Genomic DNA, 23,056 nt, shown 5'->3' on the forward strand with positions numbered 1-23,056 from the left:
TGACACCACCAGATCAAACTGCATTTCACTCAACTTTAATCCCAGTTTGCCAACGCACGCCTTCGAGATGAAGGAATGTGTTGCTCCCGAATCAAACAGTACGCAACAAGATCTACCATACACTAAACATGTACTGATGATGAGTGTACCTGAGCTAGCTGCCTCTGCACCAGTAATAGCATATACTCGTCCAGCTGCTTGCGTTCTACCACCTCTCGGTTGATTCCTTTCAGCAACAGGTGGTCTCGTCACTGCACGTCCGCTCACATTGCACTCGTTTTCTAAGTGTCCGTTCCTTCCACAAAGATTGCAGTGCTTTCCTCCAGTTAGTTGAGGGCATACATTCCTATAATGTGGCCCTCCACACCGGTAGGAAGTAATGTTCCCATGTCCAGACTGCCCAACAGGAACGATCGCTTGTGATCCGCTTACATGAGACGATTGACTAGTACGAGCGTAAGGAGTCCGCCTCTGAACCATACCTCCTCTGGACACTATCGGTCCCCTACTCACTTGTTGTTGTTTCTTGTATCGTTCAGCTTCCGCCATGTTCTTTTCCAGCACCTTGGCCCTCTCAACCATGGCAGGAAACGTCCTTATGCACAAGCTTGAAATCATAACTTTCAAGTCACTCCTTAAGCCGTTCTCAAACTTCCTACATTGCCACTCTCCACTGGTGGCCATAGTATTAAATCACACAAGGTGTTTGAATTTGTTGGTGTACTCTGAAACTGACATACTGCCTTGGACGAGCTGCAGAAATTCGACTTCCTTTGCAAAACGGACGCTGTCAGGGAAGTATTCTTCATAAAATTTGTTTCTGAACACTTCCCAAGTGATCGGTTGTCGAGCGTCGGCCAGAATAGCCCTTGCGCTCGCCCACCAGTGACTCGCTTCTCCAGACAGCAAGTATTCAGTGTAAGCCAAGCGGTTCTCGTCCGGGCATCTCTTGGCATTGAAGATCTTCTCCATGTCCCTTAGCCACTGGTCCACCTCATCCGGGAGGCACTTCCCACTGAACTTAGTTGGGTGGTGCTGCAGGAAGCTCTCCAAACTCCACTCTGCAGTCGGTTGAGCAGCGTTTGAAGAGGATGCTCTAGGCGTACCTCTGGTTGTTGCAAGTATCTCCATCAACTGCCTCTGCGTGGTTTCAGAATTCGCACGAGAGGCCTCCAGACTCTGCATAGCAGCTTGGTTTTGCTGCATCAGGGTAGCGTTTTGTTCCATGAGAGTGGTATTTTGCTGTTGGAGTCTCTCAATGACGCTCTCCAACAATCTGGAGTTGTTGGAAGCATCAGGTTCATTCGGTTGAGGAGGGGGAGGCAATCTAGGTGCCATTTGTTCTCTGGATACAGAGAAAAACGAGCGTTAGTTATGTCCAAGAGTTAAAACAATAATAACTCATTAAACATACAATAATCACACAGCACAAACACAATGCACTCATAACCCTACAGTGTCCTTTTAAAAGAACAAAACTGCTCTGATACCACTAATGTAACATCCCAAATACAGTAATTACCATGAATCAGGATTAATTACAATTAACAGTAAAATAAACAGTCTTTAATATTAACAGCGCTCAAAGGTTCGAAGCCGAACGGCGTCATTACAAAATAACGAGCGTATCAAAGTAACAGGGAATAAAGCGGAACGAACGGTTTTACAAAAGGACTAACCGAACGTCCAAAACGAGCTAACATTTACAGCCTAACATCTACGAGCGCTCTAAGGCTCGGCCTTCACTTCAACGTCGACCAGATTTGCATCTTCCAAATTTTCTTCTTCCAGCATTTCTTCAAGAGATGCACCACCATCTGCTCACATCCACACGGATGATCATTGCAAGACAAGACGAACGTACATGGACAGTGGACAACACAATGGAAATGCAAGGGTAAGCTTATAATATTTAATTTATACAATTAACACATACATTTACATTTCAATTCACACATACAACATGTAACTTATCAAATAATAATCATAGAAATACGTATATAAGACAGACCTTCCGGACTGTATGAACCATGTAGTTACAAGCGTCCTTGCACCCGAGTGGTGTACTAGCCGGGATATACCTAATCAGCTACCACTCGAGGTTAATCCCTCGCCCATATCTAAGCGATGAACGAAGAACCTCCTGCCATTCCCACGCATGACTACCCCCTTCTACGTGAAGATGAGTATCACGGAATATCAGGATGGACCAAGCCTGGCCTAACTTATCCATGTTCATACTTTACCAAATTTAGTATTTAATACATCTGAGACGTTCCTCCTTGGAACGCTCGTTCAAATTCCATAATCATAAAATCACTTGATATAACGTTCGCACTGTAATTTGTCATAATTTATAATCAATCTCATCTTTAACTTTAAGAGTACAAAAGAACGAACGTTCAGCCCTTTGAAGAAGTAGGACGAACGTTCAAATATAATACTGGATGGACAGACGTGACTCTCTGTTTGACCAGTCAATCGCACTGACTCAATTTGAAGTGTATTGGTACTTAGAAGATTTCAAAATAAATAACTTGGACCAGATTCAATATAAGAAGAATACTCAATAAGAAATTGAGAATACGTACTAACGTTCGACATGAGGCCGAACGCTATTAAAGACGAACGCTCGACAAGAAGCCGAACGCTATGAAGGACGAACGTTCGACATGAGGCCGAACGATACTTAAAGACGAACGCTCGACATGAGGCCGAACGCTATTAAAGAAGAACGCTCGACATAAGGCCGAACGCTATTAAAGACGAACGCTCGACATAAGGCCGAACGCTATTAAAGACGAACGCTCGACATAAGGCCGAACGCTATTAAAGACGAACGCTCGACATAAGGCCGAACGCTATTAAAGACGAACGCTCGACATAAGGCCGAACGCTATTAAAGACGAACGCTCGACATAAGGCCGAACGCTATTAAAGACGAACGCTCGACATAAGGCCGAACGCTGTTAAAGACGAACGCTCGACATGAGATGGGGACGCTCGTTCTCGAGCAGAATTCTTTCCAAATGAAAGAATTCCATTCTAAGTTATTTTAAGGAAAACCGAACGGTCGAAGACCGTACGATGACGAGCGTCATTTATCGTAGGGAATGATATGAATTTCAGATCTTTCAACTTTAACAGAATTTTCCAGATTTAAACTTATACTTGTATAATTCATATGATTTTCAATTTATAACTTTATAACATTCATTCCAGTAACTTCATATTCAACATCAACATACAGATTTATTTCATACACCATAACACCCATTTTTCATACGTATCAAACCAACATGCAGATCAAGCAAAGATCAGAAATCATTTTCCATAACAGTAGTCGTCCATACAGCTCAAACATCATACATTTCATACATGCACATCAGATCATATAATCATACAGTATAAATTAAACATATAAGCTTCCCTTACCTGGATAGCAGTGTACGCCCTAAAATATGACTTCCACACGTTCAACCACAACTCTTCTATACGCAACAGCCACTTAAGTTCCTTCTACTAAATCTAACCCTTTATCTAAACACCAAAATCAGAGTTTTCTCAGAAACAGTCCATGCATGAACTGAAGACTTGGTTTAGAGTGAAGCCCTAATGGACAACCTACTAGAGGAAGGAACTTACCAGCTTAGAATCAAATTCTGTTCGGTCCAAACTAACGTCCGCGTCTCTGGAAACGTTCCTATGGTTTTGAAATGGGATTTGGAGAAGAAAAATGAGAGGTTACAGTAGAGAGAAGTTTACTGGTTTAAGAGAGAAGTTGGAGAAGATGAATGGGTGTGTTTCGTGAGGAAGAAGATGAGTGATGCAGGTGAGAGAGTTTTCAGAAAAATCTGGTTTTGTTAAACTCCCGTTCGTTTGAACGAACGTGTCCCAGGCTGACACCTGCACACCCATCACTGATTTAGAAGCCTCTACCGCAACACGTGGCGTGCTTGCATGCAAAGAGTGGTGCGTTTTTAATGTTGCAGAGAAATGATTGTGGCTCAGCTTTCCATGCACGGCAGAGGTGAAAATCAGAGTTGGAAGTGGGTTTTTAATTACCCGTAGCAGTGACGTGGTGTGTGTATTAGTGGTGATGTGTCAGAGAATTATTACTACTAATTATTCAGGGTTTCACACTTTCTCTTCCATTGCATTCGTCTTAAGCAAACATAGTATTAGAGTCAAAAAGAAAATATTAATTTTTTTAGAGATAACAAATTTTACAAAATAAATTTTATTAACTAAATTTCTATTTATAACTCAAATTTTTTAATAACAAAATAAATAAATATCTCTTATAAAAACTATTTGTACTTTTTAGGTATTCAGTAAAACATCGAAAAATAATAAAAATAATATTTTTTTTAAAATAATTAACTATGATTCGAAAAATTATTCATTAATCTCATATCATATTTATTCGTTCTATTCCATCCTTCCGTAAAGTGTAAATTTTCTTCTTTTTAATTAACAATAGCACGCTTTTAAATGTTTTTATATATTCCAAATGTAGTAATTTGATTATATTTAGAAATTTGAAATAAAATGTGAATTAAAAAAACAAAAACAACTTTTCTGATGTTCTGTTATTTAAACTACCCATAAACAAATTAATTTTAATATTATAATAGTATACATGTCTGATTATAAAAACAAAAATATTACAATTAGTCTTTCAATGGATAGTGTGTTTTAAAACTGAAATAGCTGTAATTTAATCCCACTTGTTTCGGCCAACCTTGGATCCAGCAAGTAGCAAAGTCTGATGCACGCGCCACCTCTGCCAGTTTTCAACCCTTTCAAACCCTAAATTTTCTCCCATTCTCCTTTTCACATTTCCTTTTTCTTGTCATTTAAAGAAACCCAAAAATATAAACCATTTTACGTATATTCGTTTATTCTTTTGCTGTTGTTCCCTGCTGTGTTGCATCGCACATCGAATTCTTTTACCAGCACCCATTTAATTCCTAATTTCAGAGCATAAGTGGGTTTCCTTATAGTTATTTGCATGGAATTTTGATTTTGAATTGGTGGGCGTTGTTGCTCTGTTATGACTGATGGCACTCGAATCTTGGGTTCTGAGTTATCAAAGCGTCAAACCCAGTTCCAGATTGTTTTACACTGCACATGAAAATCGGCGAAAGAGCATACCAATCAACTTTTTGGGTAGAAACAGTAGATATTCATTTCCCTTTGTTTCCAGTTGTGTTGGTCCATCCACTTTTTCAACCCTGCAGGTTTCAAGTTTTGGAGGAGATGCTAGGTTACTAGATAGAACTCGGTTGAGGTGTTTAGATGGTAGCAGTGATGGTTTGAGTGAGAGTAATGCTGTTTCCGAAACCAATTTGAAGTTTATGCATGAATTGTTGAAGAGGGGAATCATCCTAGCTGCAACTGTTTGTGGGGTTTTGGTGTTTGGATGTCCACGAGTTTTCGCAGTTGAAGATGTTGTGGATGCAGGATATGGCGTTATTGGACAGAGCATACTTTTGCTTAGAAATACTTGGCCTAAAGTGTTGCAAGTTCTTCGCATATTCAAGGAGCAAGGTTTGGTTCTGACACTGCTTTTGGGCATTTCGGCCTTTTTCTCTATGGCAGAGACTTCAATCACCACACTTTGGCCTTGGAAGGTATCTTGAATACTTTATCCTCCTTTTTTGAATGATTTTTTGTGTTATATGAAAGCTATGCCTAGGAAAAAAGAACTCGTTAGTTTATCCCTTATTGCATTGTTCAGTTAGACCTACTAAATAATTATATTGCCAAGATGACCAAAGAAAAGTAAATGTTACTGATTTAAGAATCAATTTCTATATTTCCTTTTCCTTTCACTAATGTTTTTGGGGTCCTTTAATATGCTTGCATTTTTTGCACATCAGATTTGTTATTCCCTATGATTATTTTAGTTGATTAAAGTTTGACCCTTAATTCCTAATATCTGTTGATGACAATGTCTAAGGTTCGTGAGTTGGCTGAAAAGGAGTCCGAAAATGGCGTTTTCAGACTACTCCGAAGTGATGTTACTCGGTTCCTTACAACAATACTTATTGGCACAACGTATTCTCTTTTCACTGATCTTATTATTGAAAATTTCATTTGTTTTTCACCCAGAGTATAGAATGTATCTCATGCTATTTTGTTGTATGCAGGGTGGTCAATATCGGGGCAACTGCACTGGTCACTGAAGCAGCAACTGCTATGTTTGGTGAAGCTGGTGTCAGTGCTGCAACAGGAGTGATGACTGTATGTTTTGATTTTATTGCTCAAATGTTAAAAAATTCTACTATTTCCAGGACGTTAAAAAATGCTTAAATGGCTTATATTACTTTGATTATAAGAAATTCATATTCTCTGGGCCACTTTATTATTATTCATTTGGAACATTAAATCTTTCAGTATATCAACATTCTGCCACATTAATCTTACAAACTCCTGAATTGATGTGGTGGGAACAAGAAATGGACATATAAAGCTTGCTAGCTTGATCACCAATTTGTGAAAAAGGTGCCTAAGCTAACTTTTGAGTAAGATAGAAAAGGAGAGTGACATGATCTATCATTTGAATTTATACATTTAAAAAGCTGTCAAATATCAGAAGTTTATAGACAACATTATAGGATGTAGGATATAGGATATACCTTGTCTTATTGTTTTGATTTTTTCTTTTTTCTTTTTGTTATTGGATTTACTATAGTAGTATAAATTATCTTTTCAATCAGGTCTATTCTATCAGATTTATCGCAGAACAATTCATGTGGTGTGTGCACGTTTGTATACTTGTATTCATGTACATTTTTTTCGCATATCTGATTTTTCTTTTCTCTCTGTAATAAAAAAGGTTGCCATTTTGCTTCTCACTGAAATCACTCCAAAAAGCATAGCTGTTCATAATGCCACTGAGGTGGCTCGTTTTGTGGTAAGTTGTAAATTTCATGCCCATTCTTTTAGTAGTTTATAATATTTGATAGCATAAAGATGCTGATCATTAATCATTTGTGGTTTTTTTTTTCACACGCAATTCATATTTTCATGATATTTGTGCTTCAACTTCTTCTTGTAACGAACATTGATATTGGTCCTAATGCCTCTAGGTCAGGCCAGTGGCATGGCTTTCCCTGGTGTTGTATCCTGTAGGAAGAATTGTTACTTATCTTTCAATGGGGATGCTGAAATTGCTTGGCCTAAAAGGAAGAAGGTCTGCTGAAAAGATAGCCTAAGATTAATCTTCTTTTATCGAATTGTATCTGTTTCTTTTGCTTCTTTATGGATGCTTTGTGAAATCTAACTTTAATCCAACCTTTATCTGATGCTAAATCTTAATTCCTTCATGTCAAGGATGATGCTTTTTTTTTATCCACATTCCATGATAACTGTTCATTTCCTAAGGTTGAGTTTTTTCCTCAATGTTATGACAAAGAGAACAAATGGTGAAGTGTAATCATTTTATTCATAATTTCTTTTTGGTTTCTAATTTGGTTGAATCATCTGGCACAAGGCAGTACTTTTTCTTTTGTGTATTTTTCAACTCTGGTTTGAAAGAATCCTTGGTCTGCCAAATTTGTATGTACATCATATGGACAGTGACAGCTGTTTGTTGAAGCAATGATTGTGGGACATATTGTTATTGATTTTTTAAGCCTCAATGCTAAAGTCATTGCTTACTTTACCAGTGAGCCATATGTGACAGAAGATGAGCTAAAATTGATGCTAAGAGGTGCAGAATTAAGTGGGGCAATAGAGGAGGAAGAACAGGTAATAAATATAAGGTTTAATATTATAACAGTATCAATATATTTTTCTTCAAAACTTTTAGCCTTTGCTCTCATTTATTGACAATAGAATTTAATAAGTGTGGTTTGTTTACAATAATTTGTTTTTTTTGAAGTACATTATGTATTTAAGAAATGGAAACTGAAATTTCATCTGAAAAGCATAAATAAATTTTCAATTTTCCATTTAGAAGTGTGTCCCTCCATTTTTTCTAATTATAATATTTGCTAATTTATCATTATTTTTCTTTAGAACACTTACAAAAGCCTAATCTTCATTTGATTATTATCGATATTCTAATCCATTTCTATTTGTCTGTTATCTGTTAAGCATCTTAAGTATATGTGTAATATGTTACAGGATATGATTGAAAATGTTCTAGAGATAAAAGATACACATGTCAGAGAGGTTATGACCCCTCTTGTTGATGTTGTTGCAATTGATGCAAGTTCAAGCCTGGTAGACTTTCATCACTTGTGGGTCACACATCAGTACTCAAGGTATTTTAAAGGTTTTCTGGTTTCAAATTTACAATGATGTAACTTCCAATCTGCTGACTGGATCATGACATGTTTGCTAGGGTACCTGTTTTTGAGCAACGCGTTGATAATATAATGGGTATAGCGTATGCAATGGATCTGCTGGATTATGTTCAAAAGGTTGGGAGCTTTTACTCCCTATTGTATTGATTTACAAGTTCTTCACTTATTAATTATATCCCCCAGTCTCAGTCTGCAGAACTATAATCTGTTTGATTTTGAAGGGGGAGTTGCTGGAAAGTACTACAGTTGGAGATATGGCTCACAAGCCTGCTTATTTTGTACCTGGTAATTCTTTCTCATCTTGAGTTTACCGGTCGCTCATATTCTTGCAATGTAAGCAGTCATATAAAGCATTATCTATTTTAACTTATGACTCTATTTGGAATCATCAATACTCTCCTTATTAAATCCATTTTCATACTTTTTTTTACGTTTAGCAATTTGTTCATCTAAACTGCTGTTGTATTAAAACAAGTTTGTTATTTACTCTTTACTTTGATATCTTTGCTGTGTTGATTGCGGTACTCCATGGATTTCAGTGCATTTTCAGAATCTATTTTAAAAGTTAAACATACTGTGTTATCTTTGTTTCGTTAAGATATCCTTTTTTTTCATTGATAATAAATTTGCAATATCTCTTATACCCTGTTATAAACTTATAGTACAAACACACCAATTGGAGTGCAGAAGGGGAATCTTCAACAATTTTTATTTCTGTTGTGCTAGAATTAAACATCAGCTTACGACTTCTTGACTCCTAAATTTGATGATCATGGTTCACAATTTTTCTCTTTATATTGAAATTGCATTGTTAAACTGATTGAATTTTCTGGGATAGGAACACATCTATATTTATTTGACTTGGTGCAGAATGTTGAAAAAAATATCATTACTGATTTTTCAGATTCAATGTCTGTTTGGAATCTTCTTAGAGAGTTCAGAATCAGGAAGGTTCACATGGCGGTTGTTCTTAATGAGTATGGTGGAACTGTGGGGGTATGTGCACACCATACAGAATGCAACCAACTCAGATCTTTGTTTGACATAAATATGAACATAAATCTGTAAATTTATTCTTCACTGTTAATACATAACTGCTAATTACAATTACTGACCCAAAAAGACTGATATTAAAGATATCAATTAGATCATGCTATCCCCATTCGTTTTATTTATTTCAAAAACTTTTCCAATTATATACCAACGTCTTTTTGTATTTTAACTTTAAATAAAAGCTAATGGAACCGACAATAAGATCATTCCCATCACAATAACTGTGACAAGAAACTTTATAAATAGAATTTTTATTTTTTGTGTCTATGTTGTACTATACATTGTGTGTTGTACATAATTTAAATTATTTTTTCTCACTATACTGATCTAAAGTTATTGTAACAAAACCGAAAGTTGTTTTGGTTACAAGGCAATTCTGACTTACCAAATGCCCTTATTTACTACTATTCTCATTATGCAGTTGCCGTCATCTTTCCTGCTTATAGTAACAATTAAGTTTGAATGTCTAATGGCTGTCTTTCTTTGGTCCTTTGAGTTCAATTTTTAAATGATTTTATGGTTCATCCTCCCACACGGCTGTTGCATTTAGCAATGACTAATTTACAACTAGGTGTAGGCATAAATTGCTTTTGTTGATGACTAAATCAAAAGAAAGGTTTATTTCTTCACAGTTTATCAGATTGTAATTACACTCTCCAAGTTTTCTGAAATCCATTCTATGTAATCTGTTTATAAGTTCTACAGTTTTCAGTTTATCAAATCTGGTTTGTCTAATTGATATTTGCATCTAACAGATTGTAACTCTTGAAGATGTTGTCGAGGAAATTGTTGGTGAAATCTTTGATGAAAATGACTCAAAGGTAAAATGCTTTTGCTTATTCTTTACTTTGTGTTAGATGTTAAGGATTTATTTTTCTGTTAGTTGGGCTTAGCCCATTCTGTATTAAGGGCATTGGCCCGTATATTTCATTATAAATAAAACTACCCTATGTGTATTCAATACACAAGGGGATATTTTCTCCCAATCCTCTCCATTTCTCACATGGTATCTAGAGCATAGGATTAGGTCCAGCCAACTCCAGTTTCCGGCACAACTCATCGCCGCCGCCGCCGCCGTTGGAGTTCCAGAATCGACCGACGACCACACCATCGGCATCGTCTCGCCCGGGCGACCACCGTGGTACAAATATCGCAGCCAACGAACCAGTCACGCGCCGCCGCCAGAATCGCCGGAGCCGCCGCTTCCCACCGCGCGTGACGGCGCGTCGCCGGAGAGTTCCGTCGCCGATCTGAACCGCCGTGATCGCCTCCTCGTCCTCTTTCTGGATCTGTGGTCGTTGCGTCAATCGGAGCACTTTGGATTTTTAGGGTTTCTCCTTCTCCATGGCATCTTCCTCGTCTACGAACACTTATGTTGGTGGCTCTTCTTCTGATCCTTCAATATACACCAATTATGTGAATGTACACTTGTCTATTGACAAGTTAGATGGCACAAATCATGCAACATGGGCGTCTGACATCAAACTTTGGTTGAAGAGTCAGGGGTACTTAGATCACCTTACTCAAGATGTGACTACTGCTACAACGGATGACACTTCCCGCGGGATGAAAATTGATGCTCAGCTATGCATTGTCATAAAATCCACCATTCACTCCTCGTTGAAACAAATGTTTCGATCATATGAAACATGTTCAGAAGTTTGGGCACAGGCGAAGTTGTTATACACAAATGACACTCAACGCCTGTATGGTGTTTGTCAGGACCTATTAACTGTTATTGGTCCACGCAATCATGGTCCCATGGCCGAATATTTGGGTAAAATTCATGCCCTTCTTCATGATTTTAATGATATATTACCTCCTGCTCCCACTCCTGCTGAAGAACTGGAACAACGATCAAAGTTCTTCATGTTGTTGGCTTTATACGGACTCTCTGATGATCTCTCTCATGTCCGTGATCAGATTTTGGGTTCTCCTGTCATACCCAACTTTACTTCTACTTGTTCAGCTCTTCTGCGTATACCGAGCAAACCAGTCACTGAGACATCTCCTCATATTGATGACTCCTCAGTTATGGCTATCCAATGTAATGATCGAAGTCGGCCTTGCAGGCAAAATAAAGGACGTGTTACAAAATGTGACCACTGTGGCAAGTTAGGCCACAAAATTGATCAATGTTATGCGCTTCATGGACGACCTCCTCGACCTGTAGCAATGGCCAATTCTGATCCATCTAGAGACCTTCCTACTTCATCTAATACCGTAGAAAAACCTGCAATCTTTAACGAATTTCTCAGATGGTATGAGGATCGTCAGCACTCTAGTTCCACTACATCTGCATCTGTTGCACGTACAGGTACACCTTTTGTTGGTCTGACTCACTTTCACAACCTCGGATCTTGGGTCCTTGACTCAGGCGCCACCGATCATATCACTGGTAACAAGTCCTTATTTTCTTCTTTGTCATGTCCGGATAATTTACCCTCGGTAACAATGGCTGATGGGTCTAGAGTCTCATCTCATGGTGTTGGTACTGTTGATATTTTTCCGTCCATATCCATTGATCATGTACTTTATGTTCCCGGGTCTCCCTTCAACTTATTGTCCATAAGTCGTCTAACTCGTACCCTTAATTGTGTTATCTCATTTACTAAAGATTCTGTTTGGTTGCAGGACCGGAGTTCGAAACACATGATTGGCACAAGATGTGAGTCTCATGGCCTATACCATCTCCGCCCTTCTCCACATGTTGGCGTAATCATGGAGTCACCATCCCTTCTTCATGCTCAGTTAGGTCATCCTAGTCTTGCCAAACTACAACAACTTATCCCGAGATTGTCACAATTATCAAGTTTGTCGTGTGAGTCTTGTCAGTTAGGAAAGCATACCCGTAGTTCCTTTCCTCGTAGTGTCTCACAACAGGCATCGTCCCCTTTTTCATTGGTTCATTCTGACATTTGGGGACCTAGTCGTGTTAAGTCCAATTTAGGTTTTCAGTATTTTGTTACTTTTATTGTTGACTACTCCAGATGTACTTGGTTGTTTTTAATGAAGAATCGTTCTGAGTTGTTTCCTATTTTCCAATCATTTTTCAATGAAATAAAAACACAGTTTGGGGTTTCTATTCGAACTTTACGTAGTGATAATGGTCGTGAATACCTTTCTCAATCGTTTACACATTTTATGGCTTCTCATGGCATTCTTCACCAAACCTCATGTGCTTATACCCCTCAACAAAATGGGGTGGTTGAGCGCAAGAATAGACACCTTATTGAGACAACTCGTACTCTTCTAATTCATGGTCAAGTACCCTCACGTTTTTGGGGTGACGCCGTTCTCACGGCATGTTATCTTATAAACCGCATGCCATCTTCCGTCTTAGATAACAAAATCCCTCATTCTATCTTATTTCCTCAAGATCCTCTACGTCCTTTACCTCTTAGAGTTTTTGGGTCTACTTGTTTTGTTCATGATTTTAGTCCTGGTCTTGATAAGTTATCTCCTAGGTCTCACAAATGTGTCTTCTTAGGATTTCCACGGTCACAAAAGGGCTATAAGTGTTTTTCCCCTTCCCTCAATCGTCATTTTATCTCTGCTGATGTTACTTTTGATGAATCTTCTTTCTACTTTTCACATCTATCTTCGAGTTTTGAACCTCCACCTGTTACTGTTGATATTCCTATTTTCTGTGATTCTCCTAGTGATGCTCCACCCATTTTGTCTCCTCCTTCTTTAGACTCTCATTCACCATAGGATCGTCCTTCACCACCACCCCTTCAGGTGTATAGTCGTCGCAATCGTCTCCCTCATGACTCACTTTCAGTGCCGTTTCCTGTGTCTCCTCCGGCTCCAGCAAATGAGTCTGACCTGCCCATTGCCCTTCGTAAAGGTATACGCTCTACCCGTAACATTTCTCCCCATTATACTGTTCTTAGTTACCACAGATTATCACCATCTTTTTACACATGTCTCTCATCCATTTCTTCTGTGTCAATTCCCAAATCTGTGGGTGACGCCTTAACTCATCCTGGCTGGCGTCAAGCTATGCTGGATGAATTAAGTGCTTTACAGAAAAGTGGAACTTGGGAGCTTGTCCAATTACCATCTGGAAAGTCTGTTGTTGGTTGCAGGTGGGTGTATGCTATCAAGGTTGGTCCTGATGGCACTATTGATCGTCTCAAAGCTCGACTGGTTGCCAAAGGCTACACACAGATTTTTGGTTTGGATTATGGTGATACCTTTTCTCCAGTGGTAAAAATGACCTCTGTTCGCCTATTCATTGCCATGGCCGCTCTTCGCCAATGGCCTCTTCACCAACTTGATGTCAAAAATGCTTTCCTTAATGGTGATTTGCATGAAGAAATTTATATGGAGCAACCGCCTGGCTTTGTTGCTCAGGGGGAGTCATCTGGATTGGTATGTCGTCTTCGCAAATCCTTATATGGCCTAAAACAATCTCCTCGGGCCTGGTTTGGTAAATTTAGTTGTGTTGTTCAACAATTTGGTATGTCTCGCAGTGAAGCGGATCATTCAGTGTTCTATCGCCACTCAAATGCTGGATGTATCTACTTAATAGTGTATGTCGATGATATTGTTCTCACAGGAAGTGACTATCTTGGCATCTCTAAGATGAAACAACACCTTTGCCATCATTTTCAAACCAAAGATCTTGGCAAACTCCGGTATTTTTTGGGTATTGAAGTAGCACAATCCAACATCGGTATTGTCATATCTCAGAGGAAGTATGCGTTAGACATCTTGGAGGAAACAGGGTTAATGAACTCTAAATCTGTTGAGACACCTATGGATCCTAACATCAAACTCCTACCAAATCAAGGGGAGCCTTTCTCAGATCCTGAACGGTACAGAAGACTAGTTGGCAAATTAAACTATCTTACTGTTACACGTCCTGACATTTCCTTCGCAGTTAGCGTTGTGAGTCAATTCCTAAACTCCCCATGTGAAGACCATTGGGATGCGGTTGTTCGCATACTGAAGGTTTGCTATATGGTCCTAACAACAATACAAAAATCGTTTGCTATTCAGATGCTGACTGGGCTGGTTCCCCTTCTGATAGGAGATCTACTTCTGAATATTGTGTCTCTGTTGGTGGCAACCTAATATCATGGAAAAGTAAGAAGCAAAGTGTTGTGGCAAGGTCCAGCGTAGAAGCAGAATATAGAGCTATGGCATCAGCTACTTGCGAGCTCGTGTGGCTTAAACAATTACTCAGTGAATTGAAATTTGGAGATGTCACTCAAATGATACTTATATGTGATAATCAAGCTGCTCTCCATATCAGCTCTAACCCTCTCTTTCATGAGAGAACCAAGCACATTGAAGTTGATTGTCACTTTATTCGAGAAAAGATCATATCCGGAGACATCAAGACTGAGTTTGTTAACTCAAGCAACCAGTTGGCAGACATATTCACTAAGTCCTTACGAGGACCTAGAATTGATTATCTTTGTAACAAGCTTGGAACATATGATTTATATACTCCAGCTTGAGGGGGAGTGTTAGATGTTAAGGATTTATTTTTCTGTTAGTTGGGCTTAGCCCATTCTGTATTAAGGGCATTGGCCCGTATATTTCATTATAAATAAAACTACCCTATGTGTATTCAATACACAAGGGGATATTTTCTCCCAATCCTCTCCATTTCTCACACTTTGTTTCTTTTAAATTAATTTTAAATTACTGAAAGTGAAGCATTATGTTGAATTCAACTATCTTTACGCTTATCAACCCAAAAGAACAAAAGAAAGCCCTTTTTACTCTGTACGTTTGTTCAACAGGTTATATGGAATGTTTATTTGTCTTTACTGCATAATATTTATATCATAACTGTCAAAAATTTATATGTTAACAATTGGTCTGTTTAATTGGCCACAAGTGGTGCTTTCCTGAAAGTTCAGCTTGTGTATTAGGCTGTCTATTTTCATGATTTCAGATTGATATAATTCAAAGCACATAAAAAGGTGTAAGTTTTATGAGTAACACAACATGAGCCGAATTTATAGTGTAAAGTAATGGAAGCTCCAGCAGGAAAGAAAGTGATCAAACTAGTGAAATGGATCAGTGTTTATTTGACGAGCTAATGTTGTTATTTCATAATTAGGCAGTCAAGGTTGATAGAGTTTAAAGTAAAATAAAATTGTTTTTAGCCATGTTCAATGTTCAATTACAAACTCTTCAAAACATAATGTAAATATGTGAGTATGAAATTGAAGTAAATGAGTGGGGAATCAGTGATGCCGTGTAAAAGTGATAATAATGCATGTAAGTGCAAGTCATTGTCTGCAACAGCAGTAGGACCTTAATGCACTTTGAATTTAGCTATTTGTTCCTAATTATTTTATTGCTGATGACTATAATCATTTACTCCATACTAATTTTTCATTTAAACAACTACTTTCCTGGTGATTACTACAGGAGGAGATTCAGAAAAAAACTGGTTACATAGTAATGCGAGCTGAGGGTGTTTTTGATGTGGATGCAAACACATCTATTGATCAGCTCTCAGAGGATTTGAACATCAAGATGCCGGAGGTCTAACACTTCATTGATTACATGAAACTGTCATTTGTCTTCTATGACCCTACTTATCTGACTAGAGATTGTGTAGTTTTCCTATTAGTATAGCATTAACTAAGTTGTTTATGAATTTACTCCTCAGAATCATTGTAGCATTGTAGACCTATCTTTGCATCTCAAATAGGCACCCCACAGCATTGAATTTAAAGTAGGCACATTGTCAACGCATTTTCTATGCCAGCTTGTTATCGACATAAGTCATGGACAAATTGGGAAAATGCGCAAATATGCTATATTTTGGGGAAATTTATGCTGTTAACTATAATAACATTTGATGCATCCTTGGGTTTAGAGTTTTTGAGACAATGATCTCATTTTGGAATTAATTTTGCTTACTGTTCATAATGTTAAGTCTGATGAAGAATTTCAGCCCTCTCGATACTTAGGTGACATGCAATTTCAGGGTCATCAATATGAGACAGTATCAGGCTTTGTGTGTGAGGCATTTGGATACATTCCAAGGACAGGTGAGTGCATCAAAGTAGTTCTTGAAAGGGAAGATGAAGATGATAACAATGAGTCCAGTGCTGACCAGCAGGATCAGAAGCAAAAGAATCAAACTTTCAAACTTGAGGTAATCAATCTTTTACCGTCTAAAATTGTCACTTGTTGAATTTTTGCTTAGATCTGTCCAGAGTTGGAAAGAATGGATGGTGAACACATAAGTAATACCAACAACTATAACGACAGCATCACACAGCTATAATATACTTGCATGTGTCTTTTAAATATGATTGCTCGACTATTACTCGAGCTACACTAAAGATGTCAATTTTTTTCCTCAAAAAACTTGTTCACAAGTTGTGCTTTGATTTCTGGTTTTTGAGCATATGGTTAGAGAATCGATGTAAGAGTACTTTGTACATTGTTAACTTGTCATGGGATTGGAATTACATTTTTGCACCACCATCAAAATTTTTTTATCTTGCGTGAGCCATGTTCACAAGGTTTCAAATTAACTTTTTTTTGTTGATCTGTGTGAATTAATAAACTGGATCTAGAGCTTCTCCCTAGCCTACCCCAACCCCTTTTCTTTAGAATGGAAAACACGCAGCTGCTTTGTCTTTGGTGCAGATACTAGCTGGAAATGCCAGAAAGGTGAGCGCAGTTCGGTTTGAAAGAATAAATAATAATGATGAGATGTTGGAGACTAAAGTCACTCGCATGGTCCCCAAAATCATGAAGAGAAAATGGAACAACGCTGAAAACTTGGAGGATGATACAGAATATGATGGAGATACATTTGCAAAGGAACCACATGATGACATTTCTAGTGAATATTTAGTTGATCAGGAAAGTTCTAGTACAAAATAAGCTTGTTTCGTTCTTCATCTCTTTTTTCCCCTTTCTTTATACCTGGCATGCTTTTGTGCTATTTTTGCAATAATCTATAACATGGGAAAATTGAGAGGCGTGTACAAAATGAGGAGCAATGAGTTGAAACACAAAACCCTGCAAAGACAAATTACAGGCGTCTATGCTAACAAAAGTCTTTTAGGCTTTGGTGTAATAAAGATGTCAGTTTGATTAACCCGCACACACATCTTCTATATTTGGATGGCTATTTACTCTGTGGTGGCTTTTTAGGGCTTTTATGCTTTTCAAAGCTTCCTATGTTCAAAGCTTTTTACAGTTTTTGTACAACAAAGACATTTCTTAAAATCAAATATGAAGCTTACTTTAATATATGTGTATACACACAATCTTCAAAAGTAATAAAGGTGATATATATCTTGATTTGTATGTATCTGGTATTTAATTTCGTTTTTGGGGTTACAGTATAGGTTTTAGTTTAAATTCTAGTACAGAATATGGTGTGAAATCGATATATTATTTAATTGAGAATAAACTCAAATTTAACTTATTCCAACAAGTTTAATAACAATTTATGAATATGAGATGGCTTTGTGTAATTTCTAAAGTACTTATTTAACCAAAAAATAATTCTGTCGCTCTTTTTTACATGTTTATCTGATTTGTTTATTTTTAAAGTAAATATTTTTTTTATTAAGTTTAAGAAACATGCTATATATTTTTAAACAAGTAATATTTTAAAAGTTAATTGTTTCAAAAAGACTTATTTTAAGTTTAATCAAAATTTTCCATAATATATAATGTACTAACCTTATTTATAATGTACTACGAGAGTTACACAAAAATTTTGATGTGAGAAACTATGGATTTCCATTATAAGATACACAATTTACACATGAATTAATTGAAAATAACTTGTTAAATTAGAAAATTAAATAAAGGAAAAGTTGTTAAATTCAATAAAAAATAATAACTTGGTAGTTTATGTTTGAATATTTTACTTTAAAATTAAATTGAAACTTTATAAATCCCTTAACGTAGACAAATATACAAGTCTGTGTTTTGCAACTTAATTTGAAGGAGACAATTTAATTCCCATGTCAATGATGCTCTAGCAATAAAATTCAATTTCATTCAGCATATACACGATTAATCTTTTTCACAGAAAACAGTTTCATTAAATACTTGTTTAATAAACTCTGATCAAATGAGAATTTCCAAATCTAATTGTTAAGTACACTATACTAATTAAAATAAAACTTGCTGAAATAAATCAAAAATACAATATTTTAATGTTATAAATACTTTTATACATGATTAATTCAAATAAATTCTCTTAAACATTTTCTCCAACATAAACCACTCATTATATATCTAATAGTTTCACATTATTTAGGAGTTGAGGTTAAATATAGTTTAAATGCTTTTCTTTTTTCTTTTTCAACCTTTGAAACTTTTTAAGAATACAACTGAACTTTAAAACAAATAAAATGTATAATAATTGACTCTAATTATAAACCACATAAAAACAGTAACAATAGATAATGATAATAATATATATATATATTATGAGATTATTGCGCAAAATTGCAGAGAGAAAGAATGATTAAAATTTGATTATTTTATACATATAAAATACGCATGCTCCTTTGTATATAAAATTTCAACAAATGAACCATGGTACAAATAATGATGGATACAATTTCGTTGGGAAATTTAGGAAAGTGTCAGCAAATAAAATCACTTTCTGATTTCTATAACACATGAATATCAGATATAAACTTATACATCAAACTATAACTAGATGGCAGTCCAAAATTCAGTTTCTAAAGTTTACAAAAAACTAACAGCATGACATGAATATGGTGAAACATTGAACTCTCTCGAACGTTGTTCATGTATCCTTAGCCACAGTAATTAGCTTGGCATACTTGTTCACCTTCTCCCTCAAGCATGCTGTCACCCCTGCTGCATCTACTCCTTCTCCTTTAATCACCACTTTTTCTTTGCCTTCCCTTTCAAAACTAACTGAACAAACACCTACACCATTCATTCACAAAACATGAAAATTTTCACTCTCATCAATCAGATTCTCTAGCATGTATTAGTAGTCATCTTAAAACTGATAAACATTCTGCATACCATATGCTGTGGTGCATATCGACATAATTTTCTTCTTGCATTTACCACAGTGGAGTGGTACCTCAATTTCTATCTTTTGCTGCATAATTTATAGGTACAACACTTCATAAGTAACCTTATATATATATATATATATATATATATATATATATATATATATATATATATATATATATATCTACAACTATATCTTACATAATCATGGAAACAGAAAAAAAGTTCTAGAATTTGCATGAAACTTTCTTGAGGAAGAGGAAAACTCAAAAACTGAAAGTAAATGAAGCAAATTTCTTACCCTCGCAGTCATATTCTCCTCAGATTATATTAGCTTAACTTCCGATTCCTCTTCTTGTTTGATTTAGCAAGATTCTTCTTAGTTAGAAGTGTGAATGTTGCACCAATCAATGCATATTATATATATATATATATATATATATATATATATATATATGAGAATGTTTTCAACTAATTAACTTGCTATGCGATCCACCTTTTATGGATTCAACGCGTTTGCCATAGTGGATCATAAAACTCAAACAAGTCAACCCTAAAAGTCAACTCTAAAACTTGCTCAACTGTTGAATTTATCATCTCTCACTCATCGTAATGTTATCTATCTCATGAGATTCAATTGGTAAGTTTTTTTTTTCTTTTAATATTGAACCTTTGTTTTCGGGAAAATGTTAAAAAAATATTTAAAAATGTATTATATAATATATTTACAAATTATTTTAATTTATTAATTAGTATTTCTTACCTGTTAAGGAACATCCACATATGATAACCTAAATATTTCTTTTTCAGTGTAATAAGGTGCGTTATTGCTTACCTCATCACTTCATGAGTTGATGATGTCATCATTACGTAACGTGAGTTTTTGTTCACACAACCATGCATGATCATGCAGCTTCTAGATGCTTATTTTTTTATAAATAGTTCAAAAGTCAAAACTTACTCAGTCTTCCTAGTTTTATTCTTTAAGAATAGTGAACATTTGAATACTATGTACGCTAAACATGTGACTTAAGGATGTACTTAAATTAACTAAACTATATATATTACTAAATAGTCAACTCAATAAAAAGGAAGATTTTATTTTTCTTTAATGTTAATGCAAACTGTTTTAAAAATGAATAAAATTTTAATTATTTTTATAGTTTATTATTATAAAGTAAAAAAAATATTATCTATGATAATTATATATATATATATATATATGAGAACTTTATAGTTTTAATTAGTTTATACGTGCACCTAGTGAATTAAATTGAAAAAAAATGCTTCATTATAATATTTGATAATTTGATTTGATGTTGTGAGTCAAAGTTGGTGAGGTGGATATGACTAAAATACACACAAGGTTATGTAAAGAATGCCTTTGATATACTACTAATCATGTAAAGACAATTGATTGAGGACAGAGGGAATGAATAGTAATGAAGGTTTATACTAAATTATTAATTAAGTATATGAATAAGATCATTTAATTGAAGTTGATAATAAAATAGGATGTGGTGCTGCTGCTGACTTTTGAAACTATTTTTTTCTTAATTGTGTTCACACTATAACACAAGATAATTAGTTATGATGTTCACACCAACACAAGATATATTGTTGAATGCTTCTTAATTTTCTAAAGCCTTCAACTTTTTCTCCTTAGATCACAATTTCTTTGGTGGGTAAGACATCACAATTCTAAGTTTTTTAAATGAAAAAAAATAAAATTATTTATTTATTTATTTTGTTTCCGAAATAACTTGTTATGATTTGTTGGTAATTATAATTCAAAATTATCTTTCAAGACTGCTTTCTTTAATTGTAATTCTGGAATGTATATCTTTTGCTAAGATTTTAGAAGATTCTTAAAAACTTTTCATAATGTAAGAAACTTTGAATAGTTTTTTTTATCAAGAAATTAAAATCAGTAGCAAATTATCTCTTCTAACACACTTTTATTCACAACAATCCATTTACTTATTGGACAAAACGGCATATTATAGATTTTAATTACATCATCATTAAAACACCCAGAAATAAACAAGTTATTTGAAATTACGGACATAATTGATTATATAATTTTTTTAAAAATGAGTATTATAAGCTTATGCATGTGTAATTTTTTTGAACTTTTTTTTTCTTAATAATTAGATGAAAAACCATTTTTCTTCAAACAGAGATATTCATTTTTCTTAATAATTAGATATATATTCATTCCCTGTTGTAAGAGATACACAATATACATGTATCTCATAATTCGAATTAACTGTTTAATCTCATAATAACAAACAAAAACTATGATTTTTTTAGATAGTTTGGAATGTTTTAAGAAAAAATGAGATGAAACTTAATATAAAATGTTCAACTTAAAAGTAGTCAAATGTTCATTTAAGAAGCAACAACCCAACATGTTATTTTGACCCTTTCAAAAGCAAGTTCTGGCAGTATATATATGATTGGTCCTTACTGGTTGACTTTGTAACAAAACATATATCATGGTTTTTGTTTCTATTTTCTTTTTCAAACCGTGTGAATATGTTTTTAAATTTAAAAGTGACATATTTTAACTCCCTTGTTAATGATGCTCCAGCATGAAACTTCATTCATTCAACATAGACAGAATTAAAGGTTTGATTATGCAACATAATTAAATTGGGTTAAAATATACTTATATCAACTCCATGAAAGTTGTCCTATATTAGAAAAAAATTCACAATTCCTTTTAATTACAAATATAAATTATCATTAGAAAGACATAAAATAATTCGATTATATATATATATATATATATATGATGATGATAAAGTGAAAAATTACACTTAAATTTATAAAGATTGTGCATTGAAAATAATAGATCAGACATTTACAGAATAATTAAATCAAATTATAACATGCTCCTTCCATTACATAGAGTTTCTGCAACACATGCTACAGCCACTCACATATGAATAGTAGAAATAAATAACACATTAACTTATACCAACATAAAGATACAAAATTCATATAGTAATTATTATAATTTCACAATTATAAAAAAAATGAAATATAAAATCATATCTAAATGATGATGATTATGAATCTGTTCATCCATCATTGGCTACACTGACTAACATAGCATGTTTGCTCACCCTCTGCCTCAGACGTGCTGTGACTGCTGCTGCATCTACTCTTTCTCCTCTCATCACTATTGTGTCTCTTCCTTCAAAAGCAGCAGAATTAACACCTATATATATAAACAGTTATTAAGCTTTATATTTATGCATATAAATTAATATATAATATTAAGTCCAAAATAAAAGATTTTATGATGACTGAAAGTGTTTTGTGAGATGCATGATCACCATCTGCAGTCATGCATATAGTCATAGTCTTCCTCCTGCATCTCTCACAGTGAAGTGACACCCTAATCGTGATCACTTGCTGCACACAGTGTAAAATTAGCTACCTCAAACGAAACTCGTCTATGGAAAAAGAAGATTGATTATTACATGAAACTCGTATATGGAAAAAGAAGATTGATTATTACATGGAATGGTAGTGATCAATGAAGTTGAAGTTTTCTTGAGAAAGAAGAAAGAAAAACTGAAATTCAAAAGAATATAATTATTACTTACAGACATAACAGTTTAATTAAGTTGAGATTCTTCTTTCTTTCTTTCTGTCTTTTCATGGAA

The 23,056-nt window shown here is 35.1% G+C and overlaps 3 protein-coding genes across 3 annotated transcripts; 1 reads left to right on the forward strand and 2 right to left on the reverse strand.

Annotated features, from left to right (window-relative positions):
• Positions 1–4,711: 4,711 nt before the first annotated feature.
• LOC108338076 (DUF21 domain-containing protein At1g55930, chloroplastic) lies at positions 4,712–17,466 on the forward strand. Its single transcript, XM_017574762.2, has 14 exons — positions 4,712–5,636; positions 5,966–6,063; positions 6,156–6,249; positions 6,845–6,922; positions 7,098–7,201; positions 7,677–7,758; positions 8,137–8,276; positions 8,357–8,435; positions 8,540–8,603; positions 9,223–9,314; positions 10,127–10,192; positions 15,768–15,884; positions 16,333–16,503; positions 17,004–17,466. Exons 1-14 carry the CDS (start codon positions 5,064–5,066, stop codon positions 17,241–17,243), a joined length of 1,998 nt encoding a protein of 665 aa, XP_017430251.1. The 5' UTR covers positions 4,712–5,063; the 3' UTR covers positions 17,244–17,466.
• Positions 17,467–18,921: 1,455 nt separating this feature from the next.
• Positions 18,922–19,774, reverse strand: LOC128197747 (heavy metal-associated isoprenylated plant protein 47-like). The gene is made up of 3 exons (XM_052880397.1): positions 19,681–19,774; positions 19,386–19,464; positions 18,922–19,283 (listed from the first exon to the last, which is right to left on the reverse strand). Exons 1-3 carry the CDS (start codon positions 19,690–19,692, stop codon positions 19,138–19,140), a joined length of 237 nt encoding a protein of 78 aa, XP_052736357.1. The 5' UTR covers positions 19,693–19,774; the 3' UTR covers positions 18,922–19,137.
• A 2,664-nt stretch (positions 19,775–22,438) lies between these two features.
• On the reverse strand, positions 22,439–23,034 carry LOC128197748 (heavy metal-associated isoprenylated plant protein 47-like). Its single transcript, XM_052880398.1, has 3 exons — positions 22,997–23,034; positions 22,724–22,802; positions 22,439–22,605 (listed from the first exon to the last, which is right to left on the reverse strand). The coding sequence occupies exons 1-3, from the start codon at positions 23,000–23,002 to the stop codon at positions 22,466–22,468; spliced, it is 225 nt and encodes a 74-aa protein (XP_052736358.1). The 5' UTR covers positions 23,003–23,034; the 3' UTR covers positions 22,439–22,465.
• Between the last annotated feature and the right edge of the window lie 22 nt (positions 23,035–23,056).

The sequence above is a fragment of the Vigna angularis genome, chromosome 7, assembly GCF_016808095.1.
Source record: "Vigna angularis cultivar LongXiaoDou No.4 chromosome 7, ASM1680809v1, whole genome shotgun sequence".
In the NCBI taxonomy this organism is placed as follows: Eukaryota; Viridiplantae; Streptophyta; class Magnoliopsida; order Fabales; family Fabaceae; genus Vigna; species Vigna angularis.

Coding starts and splice junctions, on each gene's coding strand:
- LOC108338076 (XM_017574762.2), top strand. CDS start 5,064: ATGGCACTCGAATCTTGGGTTCTGAGTTATCAAAGCGTCAAACCCAGT. Junction 6,064..6,155: donor ACAATACTTATTGGCACAAC/GTATTCTCTTTT, acceptor TGTTGTATGCAG/GGTGGTCAATATCGGGGCAA. Junction 8,277..8,356: donor GTCACACATCAGTACTCAAG/GTATTTTAAAGG, acceptor CATGTTTGCTAG/GGTACCTGTTTTTGAGCAAC.
- LOC128197747 (XM_052880397.1), bottom strand. Junction 19,284..19,385: donor GATATGCACCACAGCATATG/GTATGCAGAATG, acceptor TGAATGGTGTAG/GTGTTTGTTCAGTTAGTTTT.
- LOC128197748 (XM_052880398.1), bottom strand. Junction 22,606..22,723: donor TATATGCATGACTGCAGATG/GTGATCATGCAT, acceptor TTATATATATAG/GTGTTAATTCTGCTGCTTTT.